Source organism: Hemiscyllium ocellatum, chromosome 19, assembly GCF_020745735.1.
Source record: "Hemiscyllium ocellatum isolate sHemOce1 chromosome 19, sHemOce1.pat.X.cur, whole genome shotgun sequence".
Classification (NCBI taxonomy): Eukaryota; Metazoa; Chordata; class Chondrichthyes; order Orectolobiformes; family Hemiscylliidae; genus Hemiscyllium; species Hemiscyllium ocellatum.
Window position 1 is genome coordinate 62714706 of NC_083419.1, and position 26673 is coordinate 62741378.

A 26673-nucleotide genomic window follows, 5' to 3' on the forward strand; every position below is an offset into this window, starting at 1 on the left:
TTTCTGGTACTGTGAATACTGTAATGAGGGATATGTCAAGTTCCAAGCGATTGACTGTAATAAGGGGCTGTCTAGTCTGGGGCACAGATGGATGTTTCTGTGGTTGTCAGCGAGACATCAGAGTGATGTGTTGTCTCATTGGTATCAGGGTCAACAATGTCTTTGAGAGGGTGCAGAATATTCTGAAAGGGGAGTGATCAGCAGGAGATTGCTGTGCATGTTGGTACCAGTAACATAGATAGGGGAAGGGATGACGTTCTGCAAAGGGGCTATAGGCAGGAGGTTTAAAATTAGGTCCTCGAGGGTTGTAATATCTCGAGTACTAGCAGTGTATTTGAATAGGGATAGTCAGTGTGACTTTGTGTGTGTGAACTTGTGTCTCATTAACTTGACTGAGTTTTGTGAAGAGGTGAAGAGAATTGATGACGGCAGAATGGTTGACGTCTATATAGGTAAAAGATGAAAGAACTGCATATGCTGTAAATCGGAAACAAAAACAAATTGCTGGAAAAACTCAGTAGGTCTGACCGCATCTGTGGAGAGAAATCAGAGTTAACGTTTCAGGTTGAGTGACTGTTCCTGAGAACTAAGTTCTGAGGAAGGGTCATTTGACCTGAAAAGTTAACTCTAATTTCTCTCCACAGATGCGGTCAGACCTACTGAGCTTTTCCAATAATTTCTGTTCTTGTTCTCTAAATGAACTTCAGTTGTCGTCCTGTTTCTTTCCCCTCCTTCGAAGCAAACTCTGAGACAGTAGTTTTACCACCTCCATCTTTTTTCCAGGCCCTGGAGGGAGAGAGAATGAGCGCTGATGTGCACAGAGACATGAGTTCATGGTCTTCTCTGGAACAAATGTTTCTCAATGAACTATTTAGTCATTTCACAGGGAGGAGCATCCAGATGAGGCAGCGTACATATTAATGGGGTGACTGTTACAATCAATGAGTATCAGTAGCAGAGACCAAGCCCTTTACTGTTATACAATGAATGTTCTTAACCTTGTTAACTGGGTTCATACAATGGATACTTTTCCCCTTGTTAGCTGATCTTGCGTACTGAATGCTTCCAATGCTGTTAAATGGCTGTACGTAATGAATGCTTTTCCACCTTGAGCCTTAGGTCAATGGTGGATAAGTTGTTGGAGGGGTTTCCTGAGGGACAAGATTTATATGTATTTGGAAAGGTATTCAACACCTCTGATCTGAACCTTTTCTTCATTTTTAGTAAAAAAAGACAAAATACACCTCTTAAAGCTATAGGGTTGTCACAGTTCAACATGGTATACTGCTCAGTAAGGTTAGATCACGGGTTCCAGGGGCGCTAGTCAATTGGATACAGTTGGCTTGAAGGTAGGAGACAGAGGGTGGTGATGGTGGTGAGATTTTTTTTGGACTGGAGGCCTGTGACCACCAGTGTGCCACAAGGATTTGTGCTGGGTACACTGCTTTTCTTCATTTGTCTAAACTATTTGGATGTGAATATAGGAGGTACGGTCAGTGCATTTGCAGATGGCATTAGAATAGGCTGTGTAATAGACAGTGAGATTATCCCAGAGTACAGTGGGAACTTGATCAGATGGGCCAATGAGCACATGAGTGGCAGATGGAGTTTAATTTATATAAGGGTGAGGTATTACATTTTGATAAGGCAAACCAGGGCAAGACTTATCCAGTTAATGTTAGGGCACTGGGGAGTGTTGCCAAACAAAGTGACCAAGAGATACAGGTGCATAGTTCCTTGATAGTGGAGTCACAGGTAGATAGGGTGATGAAGGTAACGTTTGGCATGCTTGCCTTCGGTTGTCAGAACATTTTGAGAATAGGAATTCCGATGTCATGTTGAAGCTGTACAGAAAGTGAAGCCAATTTTGCAATACTCCATGCAATTCTCTTCTACACCCCTCTCAAGTTTAACAACATCCTTCTTATAGAAAAGATTGGCAAGGCTGTTGCTGGGACTGGAGGGTTTGAGCTAGCGGTGGAGGGTGAATAGTCAGAAATATACAACATTGAAACAGACCCTCCGGTCTAACTTGTCCATGTCGCCCAGATATTCTAGTCTAATCAAGTCCCATTTGCCAGCACTTGGTCCATATCCCTCCAAATGCTTCCTATTCCTATACAATTACAGAATTTAAAAGGCATCTGGATTGTATCAGCCTCCACCACTTCCTCTGGCAGTACATTCCATACACGGACCACTGTTTGTGAAAAAGTTGCCCTCTTTCCCCTCTCACCCTAAAGCTAGGCCCTCTAGTTCTGGACTCTCCCACCTCAGGGAAAAGACCTTGTTTATTTAACCTATCCATGCCCCTCGTGGGCGGCATAGTAGCTCAATGGTTAGCACTGCTGCCTCATAGCGTCAGGGATCTGTGTTTGATTCCGGCCTCTGGCGACTGTCTGTCTGTATGGAGTTTGCACATTCTCCCTGTATCTGTGTGGGTTTCCTGTGGGTGCTCCAGTTTCCTCCCACAATCCAAAGATGTGTAGGTTAGATGAATTGGCCATGCTAAATTGCCCATAGTGTTAGGTGCATTAGTCAGGAGTAAATGTCGGGTCTGGGTGGGGTACTCTTTGGAGGGTCAGTGTGATTCGTTGGGCCAAAGGGCCTGTTTCCATACTGTAGGGATTCTAATCTAATCATGATTATATAAACCTCTATAAGTTCACCACTTAGCCTGCGCTCCAGTGAAAACAATTCCAGTCTATTCAGCCACTCCTTATAACTCAAATCCTCCAACCTTGGCAACATCCTTGTAAACCTTTTACTGATCTTTTTAAAGTTTCATGACATTCTTCCTATAACAGGGAGACCAGAATTGCGCACAATATTCCAAAAGCAACCTACTCAATGTCCTGTACAGCCACAACATAACATCCCAACTCCGGTACTCAATACTCTGACCAATAAAGGAAAGCATACCAAATGCCGCCTTCACTATCCTATCTACCTGTGACTCTGCTGTCAAGGCTGGGGCTTTTATTCCCTGGATCATCAGAGGCTGAGGGGTTATTATTTAGAGGCTTAAAATCATACGGGTCATGGATAGGCTGAATAGCCAAGGTCTTTTTCCTTGGGTGGCGGAGTCCAAAACTAAAGGACATGGGTTTAAGGTGAGGAGAGAAAAAATTAAAAAGGGACCTGAGGGGCAACCTTTTCAAGTAGAGGGTGGTGCATGTATGGAATGAGCTGCCAGAGGAAGTGGTGGAGGCTGGTACAATTACAACATTAAAAAGGTGTTTGGATGGGTATATGAATAGGATGGCTTAGAGGGATATGGGCCAAATGGGGCTGGTTCAGATTGGGATGTGGGGTTGGTGTGGATGAGTTGGACTGAAGAGTGTGTTTCTGTACTGTATGACTATATCACTTGAGTTTGGATTTCAAGCTAGTGACATGATATTGATTATTTGTGTGAAGAGTTCTAACAAAAAAAGTCGTGACTTTTCAGCAATGTGACCTAATCCACTATCCTATCAAGTGACTGCAATACTCCCTGCGTTATTAATGAAAGATTTTGTTTATACTGTACTGTGGGGTTTGTGACCGGGATTGAACATTGAAAAGCATTAGCTTGCTCTTTAAAATAATAATGGATTAACTTCAGCTTGGAAAAACCGAGAACTTTGAGGATTTTGGTGCAGTTTTGGAAGAGACCTGACTGAAGTCTGAAGCAAGGAGTACAGGACAGACCAGGGAAAGCTCAGACCGCTTGGCGTAAAACTTTTTCAGCTTGTGAAACCTTCAGACTCAAGAGTGTTTGGTTAGAAATTGGCAGATTATTTAAAAGATACTGTAGGGAATCTAATCTATGGAAACAGGCCCTTCGGCCCAACAAGGCCACACCGGCCCTCTGAAGACTAATCCACCCAGACCCATTTCCCCCACCCTATATTTACCTCTGACTAATGCACCTAACACTATAGGCAGTTTTAGCATGACCAATTCACCTAACCTGCACATCTTTGGATTGTGGGAGGAAACTGGAGCACCCGGAGGAAACCCGCCCAGACACTGGGAGAATGTGCCAACTCCACACGTAGTTGCCTGAGATGGGAATCAAGCCCAGGTCCCTGGTGCTGTGAGGTAGCAGTGTTAACCACTGAGCCACTATGCTGCCCACTGTCCTTTCAGTTCTGTGTGTATTCATGCCAGGCGAGAGGACAGAAGTAGGGCACAGCAATTAAGCCAAACTTAAATAAATGATTATGGTAGGCTGATTTCTCTTGATTGAAACTCCATAAAGCAATGGTTGGGGAAAGGGCAAGATTTTTTGATTTTGGTTTTTAAGATCTTTCAGACTAGTTTTGATTTGTGATTTTTTTCCTTGAGTGAGGCAATTTTGTTTTCTTATTCAGGACAATCTGCAGCCGCGTTTGTTTCAGTGAATGATCATTACGTTAAATAAAAAAAATCATATTCCAGCCAGATTTCATTCAGGCATCTGGTTTTGGCCGGTAGTAACATAACTAGGCCATAACACATGGGTATGCTGATATTACTGAGACTGGAGGAAATCTCTTTATTACTGAAAACAACAAGCGCTGGAGATCACAGCGGGTCAGGCACCATTCATGGAGAGCTGAAAATGTGTTACTGGAAAAGCACAGCAGGTCAGGCAGCATCCAAGGAGCAGGAGAGTCGACGTTTCGGGCATGAGCCCTTCTTCAGGAATGAGGAAAATTCCTGTCCAGTAGGCTAAGATAAAAGGTAGGGAGGAGGGACTTGGAGGAGGGGCGTTGGAAATGCAATAGGTGGAAGGAGGTCAAGGTGAGGGTGATAGGCCGGCGTGGGGGTGGGGGCGGAGAGGTTAGGAAGAAGATTGCAGGTTAGGAAGGCGGTGCTGAGTTCGAGGGATTTGACTGAGACAAGGTGGGGGGAGGGGTAATGAGGAAACTGGAGAAATCGGAGTTCATCCCTTGTGGTTGGAGGGTTCCTAGGCGGAAGATGAGGCGCTCTTCCTCCAGCCGTCGTGTTGCTATGGTCTGGTGATGGAGGAGTCCAAGAACCTGCATGTCCTTGGTGGAGTGGGAGGGGGAGTTTGAAGTGTTGAGCCACAGGGTGGTTGGGTTGGTTGGCCTGGGTGTCCCAGAGGTGTTCCCTGAAGCATTCCGCAAGTAGGCGGCCTGTCAATAGAGAGGAGGCCACATCGGCATTCATGGAGAGACAGCAAGCTGATCTTTTTGAGTCTAGATCATTCTTCATCAGAGCTGAGGTAAAGTGTGGAGTGTACGCGTTTATGTTATAGTGGAGGAGGTTGGAGTGAGGGGGTGAAAGGGTGTTGATAATTCCGATTAAGTGATCGGAATGTGAGGCTGGCAGAACAATGGTGTGTCTAACAGCCAGATTGGAAAGGACACAGTCCCACTGGGGTGGGGGAGTGGAGACCAGCTAAAGGGAAGGAATGGGAGTCAGTTCACAATTTGGAGCTGTTGAACTCCATATTAAGTACAGAAGAACCTAACCTCAAGAGGAGATCTTGTTCCTTTAGTTTGCACTGTGATTCACTGGAGCACTGTAGCATGCCAAGGGCAGATATGTGGGCCGGATGCTGTGTTAAAATGACTGACTGGCCATGGGAAGGTTGGGGTCATGCTTGTCACACTGGAGGTGTTCTGTAAAGTGTCCCTCAATTTTGCATTTGGTTTCTCCAGTGTAGAGTAGGCCGCATTGGGTGCAGCGAATACAAACCAGATTGGAGGAGGTACAGGTGAAATGTTGCTTCACCTGGAAAGACTGTTTAGGTCCTTAAGTGGTGAGCAGGGGGGGGTTGAAGGGGCAGACTTTGCACCTTCTGTGGTTACATGGGAAGGTGGGGGGGGGGAGGAGCTGGTGGTGGTGGTGTTAGATGTCTCTTTAATGTTAGTTCTTTCTCCTTTTGAGAGACAAAGCTACTCAACTGTCCAAGTCATGTAATATCATTGTTGGGCAGTACTTTGTGCACTCCTCAGCATGAACTCTTTCAGACCCTGAGACAACAAGAAACCCAAACACACTGAAGTTACCCTGGCACATCCATTGTTGCATCTATAGCTCAAGTATGCAAGGTGGTACATATAGTCTGTATGGATTTCAGTAAGTCCTTTGATAAGGTTCCACATAGGCTGCTTTGGAAAGTTAGATCGCACGGAATCCAGGGAAAGCTGGAAAATTGGCTTGATGATAGGAAGCAAAGGGTAATAATGGAAGGATATTTTGTCAGACTGGAGGCCTGAGAGTAGTGGAGTGCTTCAGGGTTCAATGTTGGGCCCTTTGCTGTTTGTTATCTATATCAGTAATTTGGATGTACAAGGCATGATTAGTAAATTTGCTGATTAAACTCAAATAGGCGTTTCATGGACAGTGAGGAAAGGTATTGGAAATTGTAACCGGACCTTGATCAGCTGGGGAAGTGAGCCAAGAAATGGCAAATTGAGATTAATGGTCTTGCATTTTGGGAAGTCAAATCAAGGTAGAAGTTTCATGGTGAGTGGGAGGGTCTTAAGGAGTGTAGTGGAACAGAGGGACCTTGGAGTTCAGGTGAATGTTTCTCTAAAAGTGCAGTCACAGGTAGACAGGGCAGTGAAGAAAGCTTTTGGCCTTCAGTCAGGGCATTGAGTACAGAAATTAGGAAGTTAAGTTGCCGTTCTACAGGACGTTAGTGAGGCTGCACTTGGAGTATTGTATTCAGTTTTGGTCACCTTGTTACAGGAAGGATGCTATTAAACTAGAAAGAGTGCAGAAGAAATTTATAAGGATGATGTCAGTCTGAGTTCTAGCGAGAGATTGGACAAGCTAGGACTTTTTTTTTCTTTGGAGCATAGGGGACTGACAGGGTCGGAGGGGGGGGTGGGGTGGTAGGTGGAAATCTTATAGAAGTGTATAAGACCATGAGAGGCATGGATAGGATGAATGCACTCAGTCTTTTTCCCAGGGTTGGGGAATTGAAGACTAGAGGGCACCAGTTTAAGGTTAGAGGGGAAAGAATAAAAGGGAACCTGGGGGCAACTTTTTTACAGAGGGTGGTATGCATATTGAATGAGCTACCAGTGGGTATATTAACAACATTTAAAAGGCATTCGGACAAAGACACGGATAGGAAAGGTTCCGAATGATATGGGTCAAGTGCAGGGAAATGGGATTAATGTGGAGAAATGTTTTGGTCAGTATGGGCCAGTTTGGGCCAAAGGGCCTGTCTCCATGCGGTAGGACTCTGATTCTAGCTGTGTACAGTGTTGTACTGGCGTGGCAGTTGTGATACAGGTTAGAAAGAAATAGAAGCTTGTTATGATAGCACTGCAGAGTTTTTCCTATTGCCCAACTGCCAAGGTTTATTACGTGGTCTGGTGTTCATTATTGGAATTTGTCGTGACCTGGTACACCATGACCCAAGAATGGTTAGGTGTTTAAAAACCAGAACAAATCTGCTTTGAGTAGTTGATCTATTAAAGTATCGTTGTCTTTGCAACTTGTTTTACAAGTCAGGTCTCTTGTATTAGAGAGATTGGGCTGAACCGAGAAGCTGGTGTTGGAAAAGCTCAGCAGGTCAGGCAGCCTCCGAGGAGCAGGAGAATCAACATTTCGGGCATAAGCCCTGTGCTGTTCCATAGCTACCTTCATGCAGGAGCAGTGCTCCGAAAGCTAGTACTTTCGAATAAACCTGATGTTGTGTGATTTTTAACTTTGTCCACCCCAGTCCAATACTGGCACCTCCACATCATGTCCAAAGATAGGCAGGTTAGGTGGATTGGGCTGGGGAATGCAAGGTTACAGGGATAGGCTAGGAGGTTGGGTCTGGGTGGGATGGTCTTCAGAGGGTCAGTGCAAGCTCAACGGGCTGAATGGCCTGCTTCCACACTGTAGGGATTCTGTGATATTGACTGAACTGACTTACACAATGGGATCATTCAATCTGCTTCTACCTTTTCAGGCAGCACATTCTGATCATCTTTATGACTGTTTGTTTGAAAGATGATTTTGGTAGCTCAATCCTGTTTGTTATAGTAATGGGGGTAATTTAGAGGGGGAAGATCGTGTTTTACTTTGAGATTTGACTCTATTGTAGTTCACTTTGTTGACCATTGTTGTGGGTGTGGCATGGAAGGCACTTCTACCTGTTGGGTAGCTGAGTAATGTTATACAACAATAGTTATGCTGCACAGAAACAGACCTTCTGGTCCAACTCATCTGTGCCCACCAGATATCCTAAACTTAATCAAGTCCCATTTGTCAGCATTTGGTCCACATGCCTCTAAACTCTTCTGATTCAGGTAACCATCCAGATGCCTTTTAAATGTTGTAATTGTACCAGTCTCCTCCTCCACCTCTGGAAGCTCATTCCATACACACACACCACCCTCTGTGTGAAAAAGTTGCCTCTTCGGTCCCTTTTAAATATTCCCCCCCATCTTAAACCTATGCCCTCTAGTTTTGGACTCCCCTAAAATGGTAAAAGTCCTTGCTGTTCACCCTATCCATGCTCCTCATAATTTTTTAAACCTCTACAAGGTCACCCCTCAGACTCTGACACTCGAGGGAAAACAGTCCCAGCCTAGTCAGCCTCTCCCTATAGCTCCAGCCCTCCAACCCTGGTTTCATCCTAGTAAATTATTTCTGAAACCCCCTCAAGCCTAACAATATCTTTCCTGTATAATCTGGTGTTGTGATTTTTTTAAAAAAAAAATTTTTTCCTGTGGCAGGGAGGCCAGATTGACCGTAATGTTCCAGTAGTGGCCTCCTCCAATGTTCTGTATAGCTGCAACATGACATTCCAACTCCTATACTCCATGTTCTGACCAATGAAGACCAGCGTGGCAAATGCCACCTCCATGGTGTCTACTTGCGACTCCACTTTCAAGGAACTAAACACCTATGTTCAGCAGCACTCCCCAGGGCCCTACCACAGGAAATTTCGCATGACAGCGAATACCCTTGCCAACTTTTTATAGGTGTACTATCAAGAGCATTCTGTAGATATATCACTACTTGGTATGACAACTGTGCCATTCAAGATTGGAGACCGTTACAGAGAACGGTGAACTCGGCCCGGACAATCACAAAGGCCAGCCTCCCATCTATAGAATCAGTGTTCCAGGCCCACTGTCAAGGAAAGTCTGCCAGCATTCTCAAAGATCCATCCCACCCTGGCAATGCTTTCCTACAACCTATACCATCGGGGTGAAGGTACAGAAGCCTGAACAAACGCACCAGCCGGTTTCACAACAGTTTCTACTCTACTGTTGTTAGACTGTTGAAAGGACTCAAACTCTTAATGTTCGTCTGTACCTGTGTTTTTGTTTTTGCCGCTGTTTACCTATTATTTATTTATCTATGCTACTTAACTCTGTGATCTGCCTGTATTGCTCACAAGACAAAGCTTTTCACTGTACTTTGATACATGTGACAATAAATTAAACTCAATTAGCTGTATAAATCCTGCCTTGGTTTGCCTTACCAAAATGCAATGCAGGGCGATCACTGTCCATGAGGGATATGTTCCAGGACTGATGGCGGATACCCGAATCAGATTGTACTGAATCATTCATTTAAGTGGGAAATTTACCTTCTCGGCAGCCCCTGGTCCATGGTTCTGGAATGTTCCATGTAATATGTTCAGGCCGTGGTAAACAGCGGGTAACTGAAACCGTTGTAACTGGATACAGCAGTCGCCCTGTACTTCACATTTGTCTAAATTAAACTCCATCTGTCACTCCTCAGCCCATTCATCCATCTGATCAAGGTCCCATTGTATTTTGACAAAACCTCTTTCGTTGTCCACTACACCAATTTTGATGTCATCTGCAAACTTAGTAACCGTTCCTCTTATGTTGACATTTGAATCATTTTATATAAATGACGAAAAGCAGTGGACACAGCACTGATCTTTGTGGTACACTGCTGGTCATGAGCCTCCAGTCTGAGAACATCCCTTTACCACCACCCTCTGTCTCCTGCTGTCAAGCAAATTTTGTATTCAGTTGGCTAGCTCCCCCTGGATTTCATGTGATCTAATCTTACTAACCAGTCGACCATGAGGAACCTTGTCGATTGTATGCCCAGTGAGAAGCCTATTCCCTCATATATTCTTATTTCTATATTTTTAATTGATTTTAATTTTGAAATTATATTGGAATCATGAGGATGGGGCAAGTTGCAAGTTATTGTGATTATAACACTTAGTGTGGGAGGCGCAGAGGTATGGATTTTGCCTCATGGGTTGTGAGGAGAGAGAGCAATTATGTCAGGGAGGAGGGAAACTATGAAGGGGCATCAGCCTCCTACGCAGTCACTGGAAGAGGCAGACATCTGCCACTGGAATTTTAGCGTCAATGAGGAACTTTTGTCTTCAGTTACCAAGGATAGACAAACCAAGAAATTACTAGGCATTGTACAGTGATAAGCCCACTCTGATCCTATTGTTGAAGTTCACTTCTGACAAAGGGTAATTGGACTTGTGATGTTAACTTTGCTTTCTCTCCATAGATGCTGCCAGACCTTTTGGGTTTCTCCAGCAATTTGTGTGTAATGCTCTGGGGGCATAAACATGTTAGATACCACCATGGTAGTTTTAAATGTAATGAATAACATCTAGAATTGAAAGTTGGTCTCTCGTGACCATGAAATTGATTACGTTTTTTTAAAAAAAATGTTTGTTACTGTGTTTGTTTTTAAGCGAAGGAAATCCTACTTGTGGCTCTGGACCCTCAATGTGGTTGACCTCTTGTTAGGTCCCATAAATCGCTCGGCTCAATGGTAATTAAGAATGGTCAACAAAGGCAGGGCTTGCCAGTGAGAAGCACATTCCATGATAGAGTAAATGAAAAGAAGGCAAGTTGATAACTTGATCTTCCTTTTGAGCACTCTGGATTGCTTTTGAGAGATGATAGCTGATGTATAAGTGTTCAACACACAAACCTGCTAATGTATGTCAGTGGTGATTACCAGGCCCTGTGTGTTGTTTACTTAATTGACTTGTGTTTAATTATTCATTTGACCTGTGTGGGCTGCAGATACATACAAATCAGGAGCAGTAGACCATTTATCCCCTCAAGCCTGCTCCACCATTCAGTATAATCATAGAATCCCAACAGTGCAGATGGAGGGGCCATTTGACCCATCAAGTCTGCACCAATCCTCTGAGCATACCACCCAAATCCAACCCTGACACTATACCTGTAACCCTGCATCCAACATGGCTAACCCATCTAATCTAGGGACTATGGGACAATTTATCATGCTCAGTCAATATAACCTGCAAATCTTTGGGCTGTGGGAGGAAACCACAGCACCTGGCAGAAATCTGTGCAGACACTGAGAGAACATGTAAATTTCATGCAGACAGTCACCCAAGGCTAGAATTGAACCAGTGTCCCTGGTGCTCTGAGGCAGCTATGCTGACCACTGTGGTCTCTGCCCTTTTTATTTCAGCGATAGTTGAAACTTCTCTTTCATCCTCACCATCCACCAACTCTTTTCCCCCCCCCCCCCCCCCAGAAGAGGGAACATCCCTTCCACACCCACCTTGTCAAGGCTTTTACACACTTCAACCAAGTCTAAATGTCATTGCACATGGTCTTCTGTACATGATCCTCATTTATATGAAAAACTGTTCTATATAATTATAGAGTCTGATAAAAGAAAGTTGCCTATGTGAGTGAGAGACACTCTGGTACTGGGGAGTGGCAGTCACCTTGACTGACCTGTGACCAGAGAAGGCAGGGGGATAATATATTAACTAACTGTCCTATCCTTTCCTGATGATTATCCAGTAACCCTGTGGTAGTGTGTGGCTGTGGGTGAAATATAGAGTTGGTCTAGATTCTGATGCCTTACACAAAAGAAGTGAGTGATTGTGGGACAGGCACCAGCCCCTGGAATACCCTAGTTGCCATTCTCCATTTCAGTGGTAAGACACCAATAGGGGTGTATCCTTGACCAGTATGGTTCAGGAAGTCACTTTGTGATGTTGAACTCTGCTGCTGCAAAGAATTTGGTTTCCACTGTTGAATTGGTTACTTGCAGCATTGCTACAAATGGAGCATCTTTTTGAAAACATAAAAAACCCTCCAGTATATCTATTGATGAGAGAAAGAGAGAGACTGAGCTGAGGGAATCATCCAGCAAAGTATTTCACAGATGTTTGGGAAGTCTGAAAACTCCTTGTCACACAGCCCTTTTGAATGCTGTAACAGCAATGTCTGCACTTAATGAAGCAAGGCTTTGAAGCTCAAGTTCCTGGCAGGCACTAGGCTTCTATGTAGCTCATTTTCAATTTCTCCACATTTATTTTCCCTCATTCACTTATTTGAATACATTAGTTGGGAAGTAACGTTGGTCAGTTGCAGTCAACTTCATGAGCAGACAGGGATTCTGTTGAAGAACCATGGTAATCCATGTTTCATTGAAAACGTAAAGCCCTTCCCTATTTCAGTATGGATTTCAGAAGGGTGAGGCTTTTTCTCTGTCAGATCCTCGCAAATCTCTGCTGTGTTATCTTTTTTTTTTCGCTGCTATGATGGGCGCATTATGTTGTGTTTATTGTGCTCAGAATGGGTTGATGTTTTTGTTATGTTGGCTTCTTTCTAGTAATGTAGCTGGAAAATGAGACTTCTCATCTTGCTTTTGGATGGAACAGATGCATCTGTACTGCTCCCTAAAGTCCTAGTAATCAATCCCGACCAAATGTTGTTCTTGCTGTTGGCACACATTATCTAAGAACATTGTGATTTCTGTCGATACTCTACTGTGTGGTGGTGTTTCTTCTGTAGCCATAGATCACTACACATAGAAACAAGATCAAGCATGACTGGCTACTCAGGCCACCCTTACCCAGTACCACATACTGTTAGAAATGGCAAATGCCATTAAACACCAGTAGTCATCATCTGGCAAAGTGCCACACATTTTTCTGTGTCCGATATTCAGTAGCAGGAGCCTGTTTTTCACAGGGACTTTGAGATTTGAGCCCCAGCCCCGGTGGCCTCAACTGCACCCAAAATGTTCTTGGAACAATACAGGGAAAGGGAGAGGAAGAGGAGGTGACCGTTGAGAATTTAAATTACAGTTGATAAGCTTTCCTTTTAAGGTTAAGGGATATGTTGAGGTTATGGAATCCAGGCAAGTAAATAATGAATATACAAGCCATGATCAGGATGAATGTTGGACCAGGGTTGAGAAGCTAAATGGTCTATTCGTATTCCTATGGCTTAAGCTTGAAATGTCCTGCTCCTCGGATGCTGCCTGACCTGGTGTGATTTTCCAGCACCGCACTTTCTACTCCAGCATCTGCAGTCCTCACTTTCTTCCCATCTTCCTATGTCCCAACTGTGTAGAAAACAATTATCAGCTGCAGATTTTCAACAGATGTATGTTGCCATCAAGTGAAAATGCATAGTGTGAGAGGAAGGTATGTTTGGGGAAAGCTATATTTCCTTGCTGAATATGTGAATTGCAACAGAGGTATGGTTTAGTTTGGTTATGTCCTTTTTGTTTGGAGGACGGGAGATAATATGGAACACTGCTATTCTGATCTCTACTTCCAATATTGTATCCATTATTTCATATTTCTGTTTTACACTAGAGTAAGTGGGAATGAGAATTTGGCTATTTTTCTTCCATTGTTCATTGAGCAACTTTTACTAGTTTCTAGTCCCTGTGTTTTTAGTTTGTGGTCAATTGCTGTCATTCATTCACCTGGCTTTAGCTAATCTGGGAAGACTTAACTTTACATTTTGTTTTTCTTTGTGTATGGTTTTAAAGGGAAGCAAAAGAAAAGAGTTTGCTTCCAGGAGTAGAAATTGTACAATCCGCACGTGAAGTCTGCCATGTCCACACCATATGAGCCTATCAGCAATGCGGTTCAAACCAGAGAGGGCCATTTGGGATTTGCACTGAGTGTTTTTTTTGTCATGCATTATTTATAATAGGTCATGCGATACCATTCAGTTTTCCCCCTTGTCTACTCTTTCCAGTGATCAGATTACATGATAGGCCTGCATCCATTGATCCAATTGCCTGTAATTAACTGGGATGCTTTCATTGCTCAGTGCTCCCTGTGGCCCTAATTTAAATATTTCACTTGTCTAAAGCTAAAATACAGTGCCTGTTTATTAATCTTGTGGCTGTAAATGCTGTCACGAGGTAAGACACGGATTGTACAGCGTTCCATCCAGTGTATGAAGTAAGCACATTGACAATGTGAGGCAGCTTTAACTACAGAATGGACAGAATAGCTGTCAGCAGCCTGGATAGCTGATTCCTCCTGCAATATATTTATTTGAGTAGAAATCGACGTTTTTTGTTAATCATTCCTTCACGCACTGCCTCTGCTGTTTCCCTCCAGTCCTGTCTATCATGTTCTGTCGTTTCTATTTCTTTCTTGTCATTTTGTTCTTCATGACAGCTTTTTCCAGATTAGAGATCATAAGATCGTTACAATCCAGAAGCAGGCCATTTGACCCATTGTCTGTGCTTCCCTCCTCAGGAGCAGTTCACACATACTGTTGCTCTTTTGGCCTCTCCCTATGTCCCTGGATATTCCTCTTTTTCAAATGTTTAAAATATGTAGAAAAATTTACAGTGCAGGAGGAGGAGGATATTCTGCCTGTTGTCTGTACCTACTGAAAGTGCACCACCCAGCCTAATCCATTTTCCAACAGTTTGGTCTGTATCCCTGGAGGCTACAGGATTTCAGATGCGTGTTGAGTCCTGTTTTAAATGAGTTGACGGTTTCTGCTGCTACCATCCTTTTTCAGGCAGTGAGTACCAGATGCCTTCCACCACCTCTTATTGCTGAACCAATCACTTTAAAGCTTGTCATTGCTGCTTCAGTTGTCGGGGCCACAGGTTCGATTGTCTGTGTGGAGTTTGTACATTCTCTCTGTGTCTGCATGGGTTTCCTCTGGGTGCTCCAGTCTCCTCCCACATTTTTTTGTTCTCCATGGAAACCAGGCCTTTCTTGTCGCTGCAATTTTCTAGACTTGGCAGCCTCCTCACAAATCTCCTGTACCACCTTCCATTGCAATGGCATCCTTTCTGTGATGAGGATGATAGCAACAATCGCTGCTAACAATGTCATCTGTACACTGGGGAGACCAAGCTTTGCAGAACACCTACATTCCATCTGAAAAAAATAATCCTGAGCTTCATGTCATTCGCCGTTTCAACATGGCGCACCCTGGCTGACAGTTGTGGGTCTCGGGCTTGCTACAGTGCTCCAGCGAAGTTCAGCGCATGCTGGGAGGACAGCACCTCATTGTTTGCTTGGAGACCCTGCAACCTTCTGGCCTCAGTATCGAGTTGAATAATTTTAAGATTGTGCACCTTCTGCTATATCCTTACCCCAACCTCCACGCTGCAAACCTTGTCATCACATGAGCTGCCACTGCAACCATCCCAGTGTCAGCCAGTAATGGGCTCCATTAGCAGTTCTTCATTCTCCCAGGTTACATTGCTTTTGCCCCATTCTCTCTCTGGGCTCCATCTCTGCCTATCATTTACCCCCCACCTCTGCCAACTACATATATACCAACCTTTTCCTAGCCACAATCTGTTTTGAAGAAGGGTCACTGGACCTGCAATGTTAACACTGTTTTCTCTCCACAGATGCTGCCAGACCTGCTGAGTTTTTTTCCCAAGCAACTTGTGCTTTTGTTTCTGGCCAATCATATGTTGGCATTGGTTGCTCATTTGATGTTCACTACCAACAAAATGACCTGAAACCAGTGCACAGCTATACCCTCAATGTTCTCTGGTGCACAAAAAGTCTCCTGAATGCGACTTAGGAATTCTGATCCATCCACTCCTATTCAGTACCACAACTAACGCAGATAATGTTGGGGATAGTTAGAATCCCCTGATAATTAGGTATCCATCATCATCATTTATTTTAGTAACTGCTGCAGTAGCAAGTGACTGGGATTGTTCTCATGCTTACAATTCACCGGTGAATGTCGTTCTGGTTGGTAAATCTCCCTGCTTTCACTGAGAGACACACACCCAGGAGTTGGCTTGCTGTAGTCTGTAGCGATTTAATTTTACATGGAAGTTACTATATTATACTGTGCATAAGAACTGTTCTTAGACTAAATTGATGGCTTTCCTGTCAAAATAGACTTTGTTTGCTAGAAATCCTGCCCTGTCTCCTTAGCTGATGCAGTGCTGTCAATATTATCACTGTTTTACTGAGCAGTCAGCAATCTCCCCCTTTCTTTTCTCTTTCTCACTTCTTCTTGTCCCTCATTTTCCTCTCTTCTCTATATCTTCTTTTGTGACTCTCTTCTCACCTCTCTCACTCTTCTTTCTTTTCTCTCTGTCTCCTTCCATTTCACACCCTGCTCACCCCAACAACTGAGTTGTCTGGAAATACTCAACAGGTCTGGCTGCATCTGTGGAGAGGGAAGGACTTTCTTCACCTTTTTCTGTTACTTGAGCTCTGTGCTTGTTTTCTCTATCTTTTGCAGAAATTCAGCAGTGTGTACTCTCTAGCTTGTTCTCCATGAACCCGAAACTGTACAGCAATTCGAAGCCTACCCTGACTCCTGCCACACCTTCCATTGTTTGGAAACTTGTAGTTACAATGATATAATTAGTGACTTAGTGTGAATGTTATCTTCAACCAAAGCTGAGCAGGGGATTGTCTAATGTCAGCTGTGGGTAAACTCCAGGCATAAATCACCTCTGCCATCTGGTGTGCCTCATCTGTTATCTGTAGCAATTGGTATGGAGCATCTCACGGTGCAGTGATTAGATTCGCTACAGTGTGGAAACAAGCCCTTCGGCCCAACCAGTCCATACTGGCCCTCCAAAGAGTAAACCTCCCAGACCCATTTCTCTCTGACTAATGCAACTAACACTATTTTAGCATAGCCAATTCACCTAACCTGCACATCTTTGGACTGTGGGAGGAAACCAGAACACCTGAAGGAAACCCACACTGGGAGATTATGCAAACTCCACACAGACAGTCGCCAGAGGCTGGAATTGAACCTGGGATCCTGGTGCTGTGAGGCAACAGTGCTAACCACTGAGCCACCGTGCCGCCCCAATGATCTGCCTTGTTTAGTGGTGTTCAGTAGCCATGCATTCCCACATGTGAGTTGGGGAATGTTATTGAGTTGTGATCATGTGTAAGGCAAAATAACTCCAGCTTTCATTTATATAGCATCTTTCATGTTCTGGTTTTGGGTCCAAAGGATTTGGTTCAAGTTTAGGGCAGCGCAGTTGCTCAGTGGTTTGTGCTGCTCCCTCGTGGCCCCACCCACAGACGACTGACTGTAGAGTTTGCACATTCTGTGTGTGTCTGCGTGGGTTTGCTCCGGTCTCCTCCCGCAGTTCGACGATGTGCAGGTTAGGGTGGATTGGCCACACTAAATAGCCTGTTTGTGTCCAGGGATGTGCAGGCCAGCTGGGTTAGCCATGGGAAATGCAGGGGTACAGGAAAAGGGGGGGTGGGCTGGGTGGTTGGGTCTGGGTGGATGCTCTTCAGAGGGTCGGTGTGTACTCAATGGGCTGAATGGCCTGCTTCTACACTGGGGGATTGTGATTCAAGTGAGAGAGAACCTCTTTGGCAAAGCCTTTTTTGATGCAACATTTAATTGAGACCCTTTTTGTGCTAGTTCTAAAAAATCCCATGGCATCATCCTGAAAATGAGGAGCTCTCCAGTAACGTCCAGATGTCTTTATCAGTGAAACATAACTTTGAACACTCCCATTGCTTTGTCAGATGAATCATCAGTGGTTGGCAAATATACAATTAACAGTCCAGCTTCATAGTCTCGTGTGTGAGGCTAGACCTAATCCTGATTTACACAACTGATTGCAAACAAAGTCAGCATTAGAGGGACAGACAGGAGCACTGGCTTTGTGTAGCATCATTTATCCTGAGGGCTCTGAACAGAGTGATTTCAACTTTTGAGACTCACTTCAGGCTGTTGAAAATTGTTTTTATCTTCATCTATTGAGAGCCGCTTGCAAGCTCTAAGGTTTGCTTTCAGCCTGTCCTTATCCATGTTTGGGATGTTCTGTGGTGAAGTTTCTGTGCTCAGCTGGCTGTCGAGCACGGCCTTCGGGATCTGGAATCTTCCTTGTGAATCACGTGTCTGAGTCAGGGCAGCTGTGCTCTGAACACGCTCTCAATGCAGCTCTTTTAGAAATGTTACTGTACGTTGCAAATAGATCCCAGAGGGCAAAGATGGGATGTTTCGCATGGTGGGTTGTCTAAGCCGTTGACCTGTGTAGAAGGGCTGCATGGTCCACTCCCTAGTAAACTTTGACCTGTGTTTTGAGTAAAACTGTGACTGACTCTGATGATGAACATTGTGACATGGAACTTGTCTTGTGCAAATTGGAAGTGGTGTTTGCAAAATTGCAATGGTGCACACTTCATTTTAAAAAGAATTGGATGTTGTATGTTGTTGAATGGCCAGACATTGCGCAAGACTCTACATAAATGGAAGTCTAGACTTTTGTTTTCTCACTCTCTCAATGGAATGTGGATTTTTAGTTCGGTAATGGTGCTTTGGTCCACGACAAGCTGACTGACCATTTGAGTGGTAACAGTGGCTTGCATATTACGCAAGGTACTTTGGTGCTCTTCTAACGGCCTGGTTTGGCTAAGCCAGTGTTTCCCTTGGGTTGGGGTAAGGAAGAGGAAAGTTGGTTGTTAGGCGAGACACCTGTACAGAAAGAAGAAATAAGCAAAAGGAATTGTGTGATCTGATCTTTGGATAATAACTAAATATATGTAATTGAGCCATGATTTAGGAAATAACCAAGAGACTAGATTTATAAAAGGTAAGCAGTGGTAGAAGGCAGTGCTTGATTTGATTTGATTTATTACATTACTATCACACATATCTAGGTATAGTGAAAAGTTTTGTTTTGCATGCAGAACAGCAGATCATTCTTTACAAAATGCGTAAGTTTAATGGAACAGACCGAGGAATGCAATGTTATGGCTGCAGAGAGGGCGCACAGACAGCGAGATCAACATTAAATTTAAATTTTGAGAGGTCCGTTCAGAAGCCACCTAACAGTGGAGCAGAAGCTATTCTTTAATCTGTTGGTGCATGTATTTAAGGTTTTGTATCTTCCACCTGACAGAAGAGGTTGGAAGAGAGTCTAACTGGGATGGGAGGGGTCTTTAATAGCTGCCTTTCTGAGGCAACAGGAAGTATAGATGGAGTCAATAGATGGAAGATTGGCTTGTGTGATGGCATGGGCTGTGTTCACACCTCTCTGTAGTTTCTTCGTGGTTCTGGGCAGAGCAGTTGCCACAACATGTATTGCAGCAAACAACTTGCATTTATAAAGCATCTTGAACATTTGTAGAACATTGCCTGGCATTTTAACAGAGCATTATCAGATGGAACTTCATACCATCTCCCGAAGAGGTGTTGGAGCTGCTTTGAGCTGGGTTTTCTCTCTTTGAACCTTTTTTTTTGGAATTTCTATACTGACGTATAGCCAACTCCCAATGATGTCAAAACTGATCGTCTGTGCCGTGACTCTTGCATCGGACGAGTGGCCCAACCTATGCATTCCAGAAGCCCAGCTCCAAACAGGCTGCAAGCCATTGGTGAGACTGGTGTTCCAAATCAGAAACTTCAGGACAGTCTAGCATCCCTTTTTTAAAATTTAAGAATTGGGCTGTTCAAGAGCTAAATAGGGACAAGCTAGCGAATTCTTGGGGGGAATGGGGGAGGGATGGAGAAAGCATGTTGGAAACTAGAATAGCCAAAAACTAAACAAACAAGCTGAGGATGTAGGGCTAATTGAAAATTTCAAGACAAGATGAGATTTTTGTGTGGTGGTGATAACTATGAATATAGAGCTAGAGAACAACACAGCCTTCATTTAATTAAATATCTGAATGGGTAGGTTTCCCAAAATTTTCCCAAATCAGTGTGGTTCTTCCTCATCCAACTGAATGACCTGTCAGTTTCTATCCAGCCACACAACCCCTCCCATTTCAGATTCTCTCCATCTCCTCCTTTTGAAAAATTAGGTTGATGAGCGAAAGAAGAAATGCAGCTGTTTTACACCGAAGAGCCTGAGGCGACCCTGCAGTGCAATGTTTTGAAGAAGTCAGTCTGGTCTCTCAATATATCTGTCCGCAGTTGACCAAGGGTGACCCATTTTGGTCTAGGGCCAGGCTGACTAGGCAGAATGCTAGTGGGAACTGCTTTTGCCTGTGATTGATACTAATGCAGTTAAACCAGAGGTCACAGCTTTGAGATCATCGACAGAAGGGGCAAAAGAGGAGCTTGACATGGTAGTGGAAATGATTCAGTAATTCCTTTTGATAAGGAATTTTATATAATTTAAAAAATTAAAGGCAGATTATGAAACAACAGGATAACGATTGCCCCTACTGGACATATCTTTCACATCACCATTGGAATGGCCTCCTACGTTGCTTGATTCTCTGATTTCAGGTATTGATTATAATAATGCTGACTGTGGACCAGAATAGACCGGCAGGAGGCAGGGAGAACACAGCAAAGCCAGGTAGCATCAGGAGGTGGAGAAGTTGATGTTTTGGGGATGAAGGCTCCTGTCTGAAACGTCGATTCTCCTGCTGCTCGGATGCCGCATGACCTGCTGTGCTTTTCCAGCACCCCACACTCTCTCGACTTGTTTTGTGGTGCAGTCCTTCTTCAGGACTGGGAGACTGTGTCAGTGATTCCCAGCTTTCCTGGAAGGTAAATTCACACTTGGTCCAGTGACCCCGGACCCACAGCAGATTTAACCCAAAGTTATAAAGTTATAAATATAGGTAATGAGGGAGGAACTGACTGTTCAGAATGGGTTAGGTATTAACCTCTTCATTTTCTGGCTCAATTCCAGCCTAACTGCTGGGATGGAAGTTGCCTCTGTTTTTTAGCTTGATGTGTGAAATGGGTCTGGTTGGTCTCAGCCTGGTCAAGTGGTCATGGCTGCGGAACACCAGTGACCCTTATTCATCATCCATTGGCAATCTCCTCCGAGAGACCACAGGACGGCAGCGGTGAGTAATGGATAAGTGTTAGCTTAGTGCAGCCTGAGGCACTTGCCTGCCTTTGAGTTTGATGTGTTACGGCAAGGTGGAGGAGATTCTGCTTGACCTCGAATCTTGGGGCGCAGGCTGCAGATTGGCAAAATGTGATGGTAACACAGGCTGTGTGAAAGGGAGATTGCTTCTCTGCCAGATGTTTCATCAATGTGGATGAGTACTCTTTATGTTTTGAAGAGAATGGAAGCTTTTATTTTTCATTAAAAGTGCCTTAAATTCCTTTTTGCCATAACCAGGTGCCAACTCTTTTTGACGTTAGTTGATTTCTGGGTAATCTTGCAACCTGTTTCACCCCAGTGACTGGCAGTGATTTGTCACAACAGACTTGTTCAAGGGCAGCAGCTTGCTTGTTTTATTTGTTTTGCAGGCCTCTTGATGTGCCAAATGGTTCCACCAAATTTGCTAGGCTGCCAGCCGATGAGTAGGAAATAGCAGCCGAATGGTGAAGACTATGCTGTTGGGCCAATTCCAAATGCAGAGACGAACTCCAGGGGAGTGCACAGACTGTGGACATATGTCACGAACCAAGCTACTGCAGCAGAGCTCAGGACCATGAGGCCTATTAGTCAGGCTCCAAATGCTGCCAATAAGACTTGACCAAATGGCATTTAGGGTACATCAGTGGAAGATGCTATGCAAAATAAGAGGGAGCAGATTTAGGACAGTTGAGAAGGAACTAATTCACCCAAAAGGTTGAGAATCCATGGAATTACCTGCCCAGTGAAGCAGTTAAAGCTACCTTGTTGAATGGTTTTAAGGCAAAGATAGATCTTTGAACAGTAATGGAATTAAAGGTTATAGTGAGAGGGTAGGTGAGTGGAGCTGAGTCCACATCAAGATCATCTATGATCTTATTGAATGGCAGAGCAGGCTGGAGAGGCCAGATGGCATGTTCCTGCTTCCATTATGTTCTAAATGAGCCTCTTTATTCGGTCTTTAGGAAAGAAATAACCAAAGCTGTCCCACTCTAGGCACAGGCCCTTGATGCATGCAGAAATTCCCAAGTGCACTGGTGAGGGAGAATGGAGGTGCTTTCTACTGGATGAAGTCATAGAGATGTACAGCACGGAAACCGACTCTTTGGCCCAATTCGTCCATGCCAACCAGATATTCAAACCTAATCTAGTCCCATTTGGCAGCACTTGGTCCATATCCCTCTAAACCCTTCCTCTTCATATACCCATTCAGATGCCTTATAAATGTTGTAATTGTACCAGCTGTCATCACTTCCTCTGGCAGCTCATTCTGCGTGTTTGAAGGTGGGTGTGAAAGATGCCATCAAATGAAGGGAAACTTTCTATTGTGCCCTATCCTAAAGTTATTACGCTCTTCCCCACCCCCCCGCAAGACTTGAACAGATTGATTGCTTCTGAATGACCTTTTGGGGTCTTGCTGTGTACAAAGGATTGTCATGTTTCCTCTGTTACAATGGCTGCTGCACTTGATTGGCTGGACAGCACTTTGGGACATTTCTGGACCAGTGTCAAACCACTTTTCAGGTCCAGAGCATTCCTTGTATGGGCGAACGTCTGTTTGGCAGGAGGATCCTGTTTGAACTTTCCGCGGCAGTGAAAATACTTTTGATTCCAAAAGCAAAGTTGGCAGGAATTGAACGTGTGCTTAGGAAGCAGGGGATCAGGATCTCCAACAGGAGACAGATCTGTCACTAGAACGCCCTTCAATTGCTGGATGGAATATTGAACCATAAACTTGTTTACAGATTTGAAATGGGCAGGGGTTGAGAATGTGTTTTTGGTGTGTGACCTGTTAAGTGAATCTCCCAGCACTACTGAAAAGTGCTGCTTGAATCATTGATCTGTTGATCTTCCTCTTTTTGGACACCTGCATCACACTCTTTTCTCAATGTTACCTGTTCTGATTTTGTCTGTATCTATAATAATGGATACAGATGATATAGAAAGAGAAAAAAGCATATTGTATGTGTGAGTGAGAGAAGTATAGGTGGTTTCCTGTTGATAGTCAGAGATGTACAGCACGGAAACAGACCCTTCACTTCTCAGTCGTTGTTACTAAAAGACATTATTTGTTCATTTTTGTGTTGTGTTGTAGAATTTGCCTGCACAAATTGCTGCTGGTGTTTCTTGAATCCCTTCACTAGCTGCAAGTTTCTTTGGTACACAGTGTGGTTTTGAAAGGCGCTACATAAATGCGAGTCTGTTGTTTGCAAATCATTTGTCTATCATTCTATGACAGTTCAGCAGTAACACACTGTCCCATTGGAATTTCACATGCCTCATTTACCGGGTTAATTCTGATCAGGATCCCTCCTGGTGGTCTCAGCAAATGATTTGCTATGTGGTTTACCATCTTTACAAGAGAATGTAATGGAATGTGGTCAGGGTAATGGAGGTGAAAACCTCAAGTCCTTTTGAGGAAGCCGGTTGCTGAGATGGGGGACAATTAACTTTGTTTCTTTTCTGTGTGACTGAGCTAAGATAGGAAGGACATTCAGTCTCCTGCACATTGCGATCTCAGCAAATTGTAAACGCTGCCTGCCTTTTGCACAGATCAGTAACTAGAATGGTGGAATGCTAACACGTATGTCACAAGAATGCCAGGGTTTGATCGCAGTTAACATTGCCAGGATATCCAGTTATTGCTGGGCATTCTGAATGATTGATTGACTTGTTTCAGAATGGTAGATGCTGCCAGCCTGTTTTTCTCAGGTGCGGAGATCCAGATCCAATGTAGTCATGAGTTCAAAAGCCATGTAGCACTTTGATCTCACACCTGTTTGGAAATTGTCACATCTCGGGGCTGCAAGAACTAATTTAATCCTTGGATTTAGCATTTTATAGAATCATTAGAGCAAGGAAACAGACTCTTCAGACCATGCCGTCCATAATCCCAAACTAAACAGCTCCTGGACCAAACCCCTGCAAACCTTTCCTATTCATGTACTTATCTAAGTTCTTAATGGTGCCCACATCTGCCACTTCCTCAGGAAGTTCATTACATACTAAATCGCAATGTGTTTTTAAAAAAAAAATTGCCCTTCATGTCTTTCCTCTCACCCTAAAAGTATGTCCCCTAGTGTTAAAATCTCTCATTCTAGGGAAAATACACATACCATTAACTCTATCTGTACTCCTTGTGATTTTATAAACCTCAATACGGTCACCTCTCAATCTCCTACGCTTTATTGAAAAAAGTCCCAGCCTATCCACCTTTCTTTATAACTCCATCCCTCCATACCCAGCTGCATCCTCCTAAATCTCTTGAGTCCTCTTCAGCAAAGTAATATTCTTCCTATAACAGGGTGGTCAGAAATGAGTACACTATTCCAGAAGATACCTCACCAATATCCTATATAACCTCCACATGACTTCCTAATTCCAATGCTAAAAGACTGAGCAATGAAGGCAAGTGTGCTAAACACCCTTTTAAACACCCTGTCCATATGTAATGCAAACTTCAAAGAATTATATACCTGACCCTGAGTTCCCTCTTCTTTAACACTACCTGAGGCCCTCCGTTTAATTGTATTAGTCCTAAGGCGAAGAGAGACTTCGAGGTTGTTTCTTACTGTACTTGCATATTGAGCCTGGCTTTATATTTTTGTACCCGGTGTACTTTCAGTTTCTCATCCAAGTAATGTCCAGTATCTCTAGTCATCCTGGCAAAAATCTAGTTTCCTCCTTTCCCCAAAAGACAGTGCTGGAGGATTGGTTTGAAGATTGAGATTTTTATTAATAAGTAAATCTGTATGGAGTATCTGATTTGAAATTCTAAGCGGAATAAGCATCCTTGTCTGTGTCTCTGAGCTGTGATATAATGGAGAACATGTTGCAGATGGCTGCTGTACAAAGACCATGTTCTGTTCCCTCCACCATACAGTTTACCTGCAGCCACTCCCTAAGGCAATAACTGTTGCTGCTTCCCTCTGTTCAGGTGTGTACGAGCTGTGAGGACAATGCCGAGGCCAGCGGCTTCTGTGTGGAGTGTCTTGAGTGGCTGTGTAAAACTTGCATTGAGGCCCATCAAAGAGTCAAGTTTACAAAGGACCACACTGTGAGGCAGAAGAAGGATGTGTCACCAGGTAAACATTGAAACAATTCGCCAGAGTTCTGCTTACCCCCCAACCCCCATTGTTGGTCCACCGCAACGTTTGCTTCTTGGCCTTTTCTGATTTGGGTCTCAGTAGGAGAGGACAATCGCTGGTCTGGTGGCATGTTCCTGTTGGTCAGTTAGCCCAACGTGCTGCATTGGTGAATTGTGTGGGCAAATACTGGGTCTGACTCTCATGCTGAAGGGTCAGGTTAGTTACGTAGAGTTGGTCTTTGTTACCTGAGATACTACTTGGAAATGGAAGGAAATCTGACAGGAAGCAGGGGATCATAGGCACTGATGCAGTAGCTTTATATTTTAAGGGTTAAGTACATGATACCATTAAAGCAAATGATAGTTCCTACAGCTATTTCAGGACCCCATTTATCACAACTCCTGGGATTGGACTCAAGGCAGGGTTTAAGTTGTTTTGAATGGCTGCTTTCCAGAAATGTCCATTGATGGAACATTTCCAACAGTGTCCTGAAGCTGCAAAATGTCACTAAGGACTCCAACAGGGGGAGGTGATGACCCAGTGGTATTTATCGCCAGACTAATGATCCCGTGGGCCAAGTCATGTTCTGGGCATCCTGACTTGAATCCTAGCATGCCAGGATGGAGGAATTAGAACTCAGTAAAAATCTGGGATGAAGGATAATAATGACCTAGTTGTAATTGTCGATTTAAAAAAAATATAATAACCCATGTAGTTTACTAAGGCTCTTCAGGGAAACTGCCATCCTTAACTCATCGAGCCTAATGTGACTCCAGATCCACTGGGTAATTAAGAATGGACAATAAAGGCCCACATCCTGAGAATGAATTGGAATAAACAAAACCTGGATGCTCCGGATTAAGTTGGGATTTAGAGTACAAAGGCGTGACCTAGGAAGGCGGCAAGGATAACAAATGATATTTTGTAATGGCTTCCCAAATTCAGCAAATATAATGAGTACGTTTTAAAAATAACAAATTTTTTGAGTAAAAGGCAGTGTAAAGGTGAGTGGATTGGTTAGTTGACCTGGAGGTCTGTCACATCAAGATCCCGTTTGATATTTGGTTGGGTTTGCAGTTGTTAATATGAAAAACACTCTATTGAGAACAAATAACCCAACTCAAATAAAGGCAGTTTCAACCAAAAGGTGAAAAGAACTGAGGCACCACACTGTCTCGTTCCCAGAAAAATGAGACACCCCTGTTATGTGCACTGTTAAAGGCAAAGGTGTACCACACAGGTTTCATCCCAGTCCAGCCAACGAGTCCAGGGCTGTCGGTGGAAAGTGTTAACCATGTCTCCCCTTTTTCATGGTGTTTCCTCAGAGGCGGTCAGTGTATCCAACCAGCGAATGCTCTTCTGTCCCATCCACAGGCAGGAGCAGCTTAAACTCTTCTGTGAGACCTGTGATCGGTTAACGTGTAGAGACTGTCAACTGCTGGAGCACAAGGAACACAGGTAACTAGGCAGAAGAAACCCAGCCCCAGCTCCCTAACTTCACTCAGGCATGCATCTGTCACTGTGTAACACTGGGTTACAGAATTGACCAGGACAGGTCTGCACTGTATAACACTGGGGT

At 43.9% G+C, this 26673-nt stretch overlaps 1 protein-coding gene across 2 annotated transcripts in view; it reads left to right on the forward strand.

The window, feature by feature from the left end:
• LOC132825009 (E3 ubiquitin-protein ligase TRIM33-like) overlaps positions 1-26673 on the forward strand; it is a 107489-nt gene that overhangs the window by 45593 nt on the left and 35223 nt on the right. For both annotated transcript variants that reach the window (XM_060840000.1, XM_060840001.1), the window contains exons 3-4: positions 24944-25091; positions 26420-26552. In XM_060840000.1, coding sequence (XP_060695983.1) covers positions 24944-25091; positions 26420-26552 — 281 coding nt within the window. The remainder of the gene's footprint in view (positions 1-24943; positions 25092-26419; positions 26553-26673) is intronic.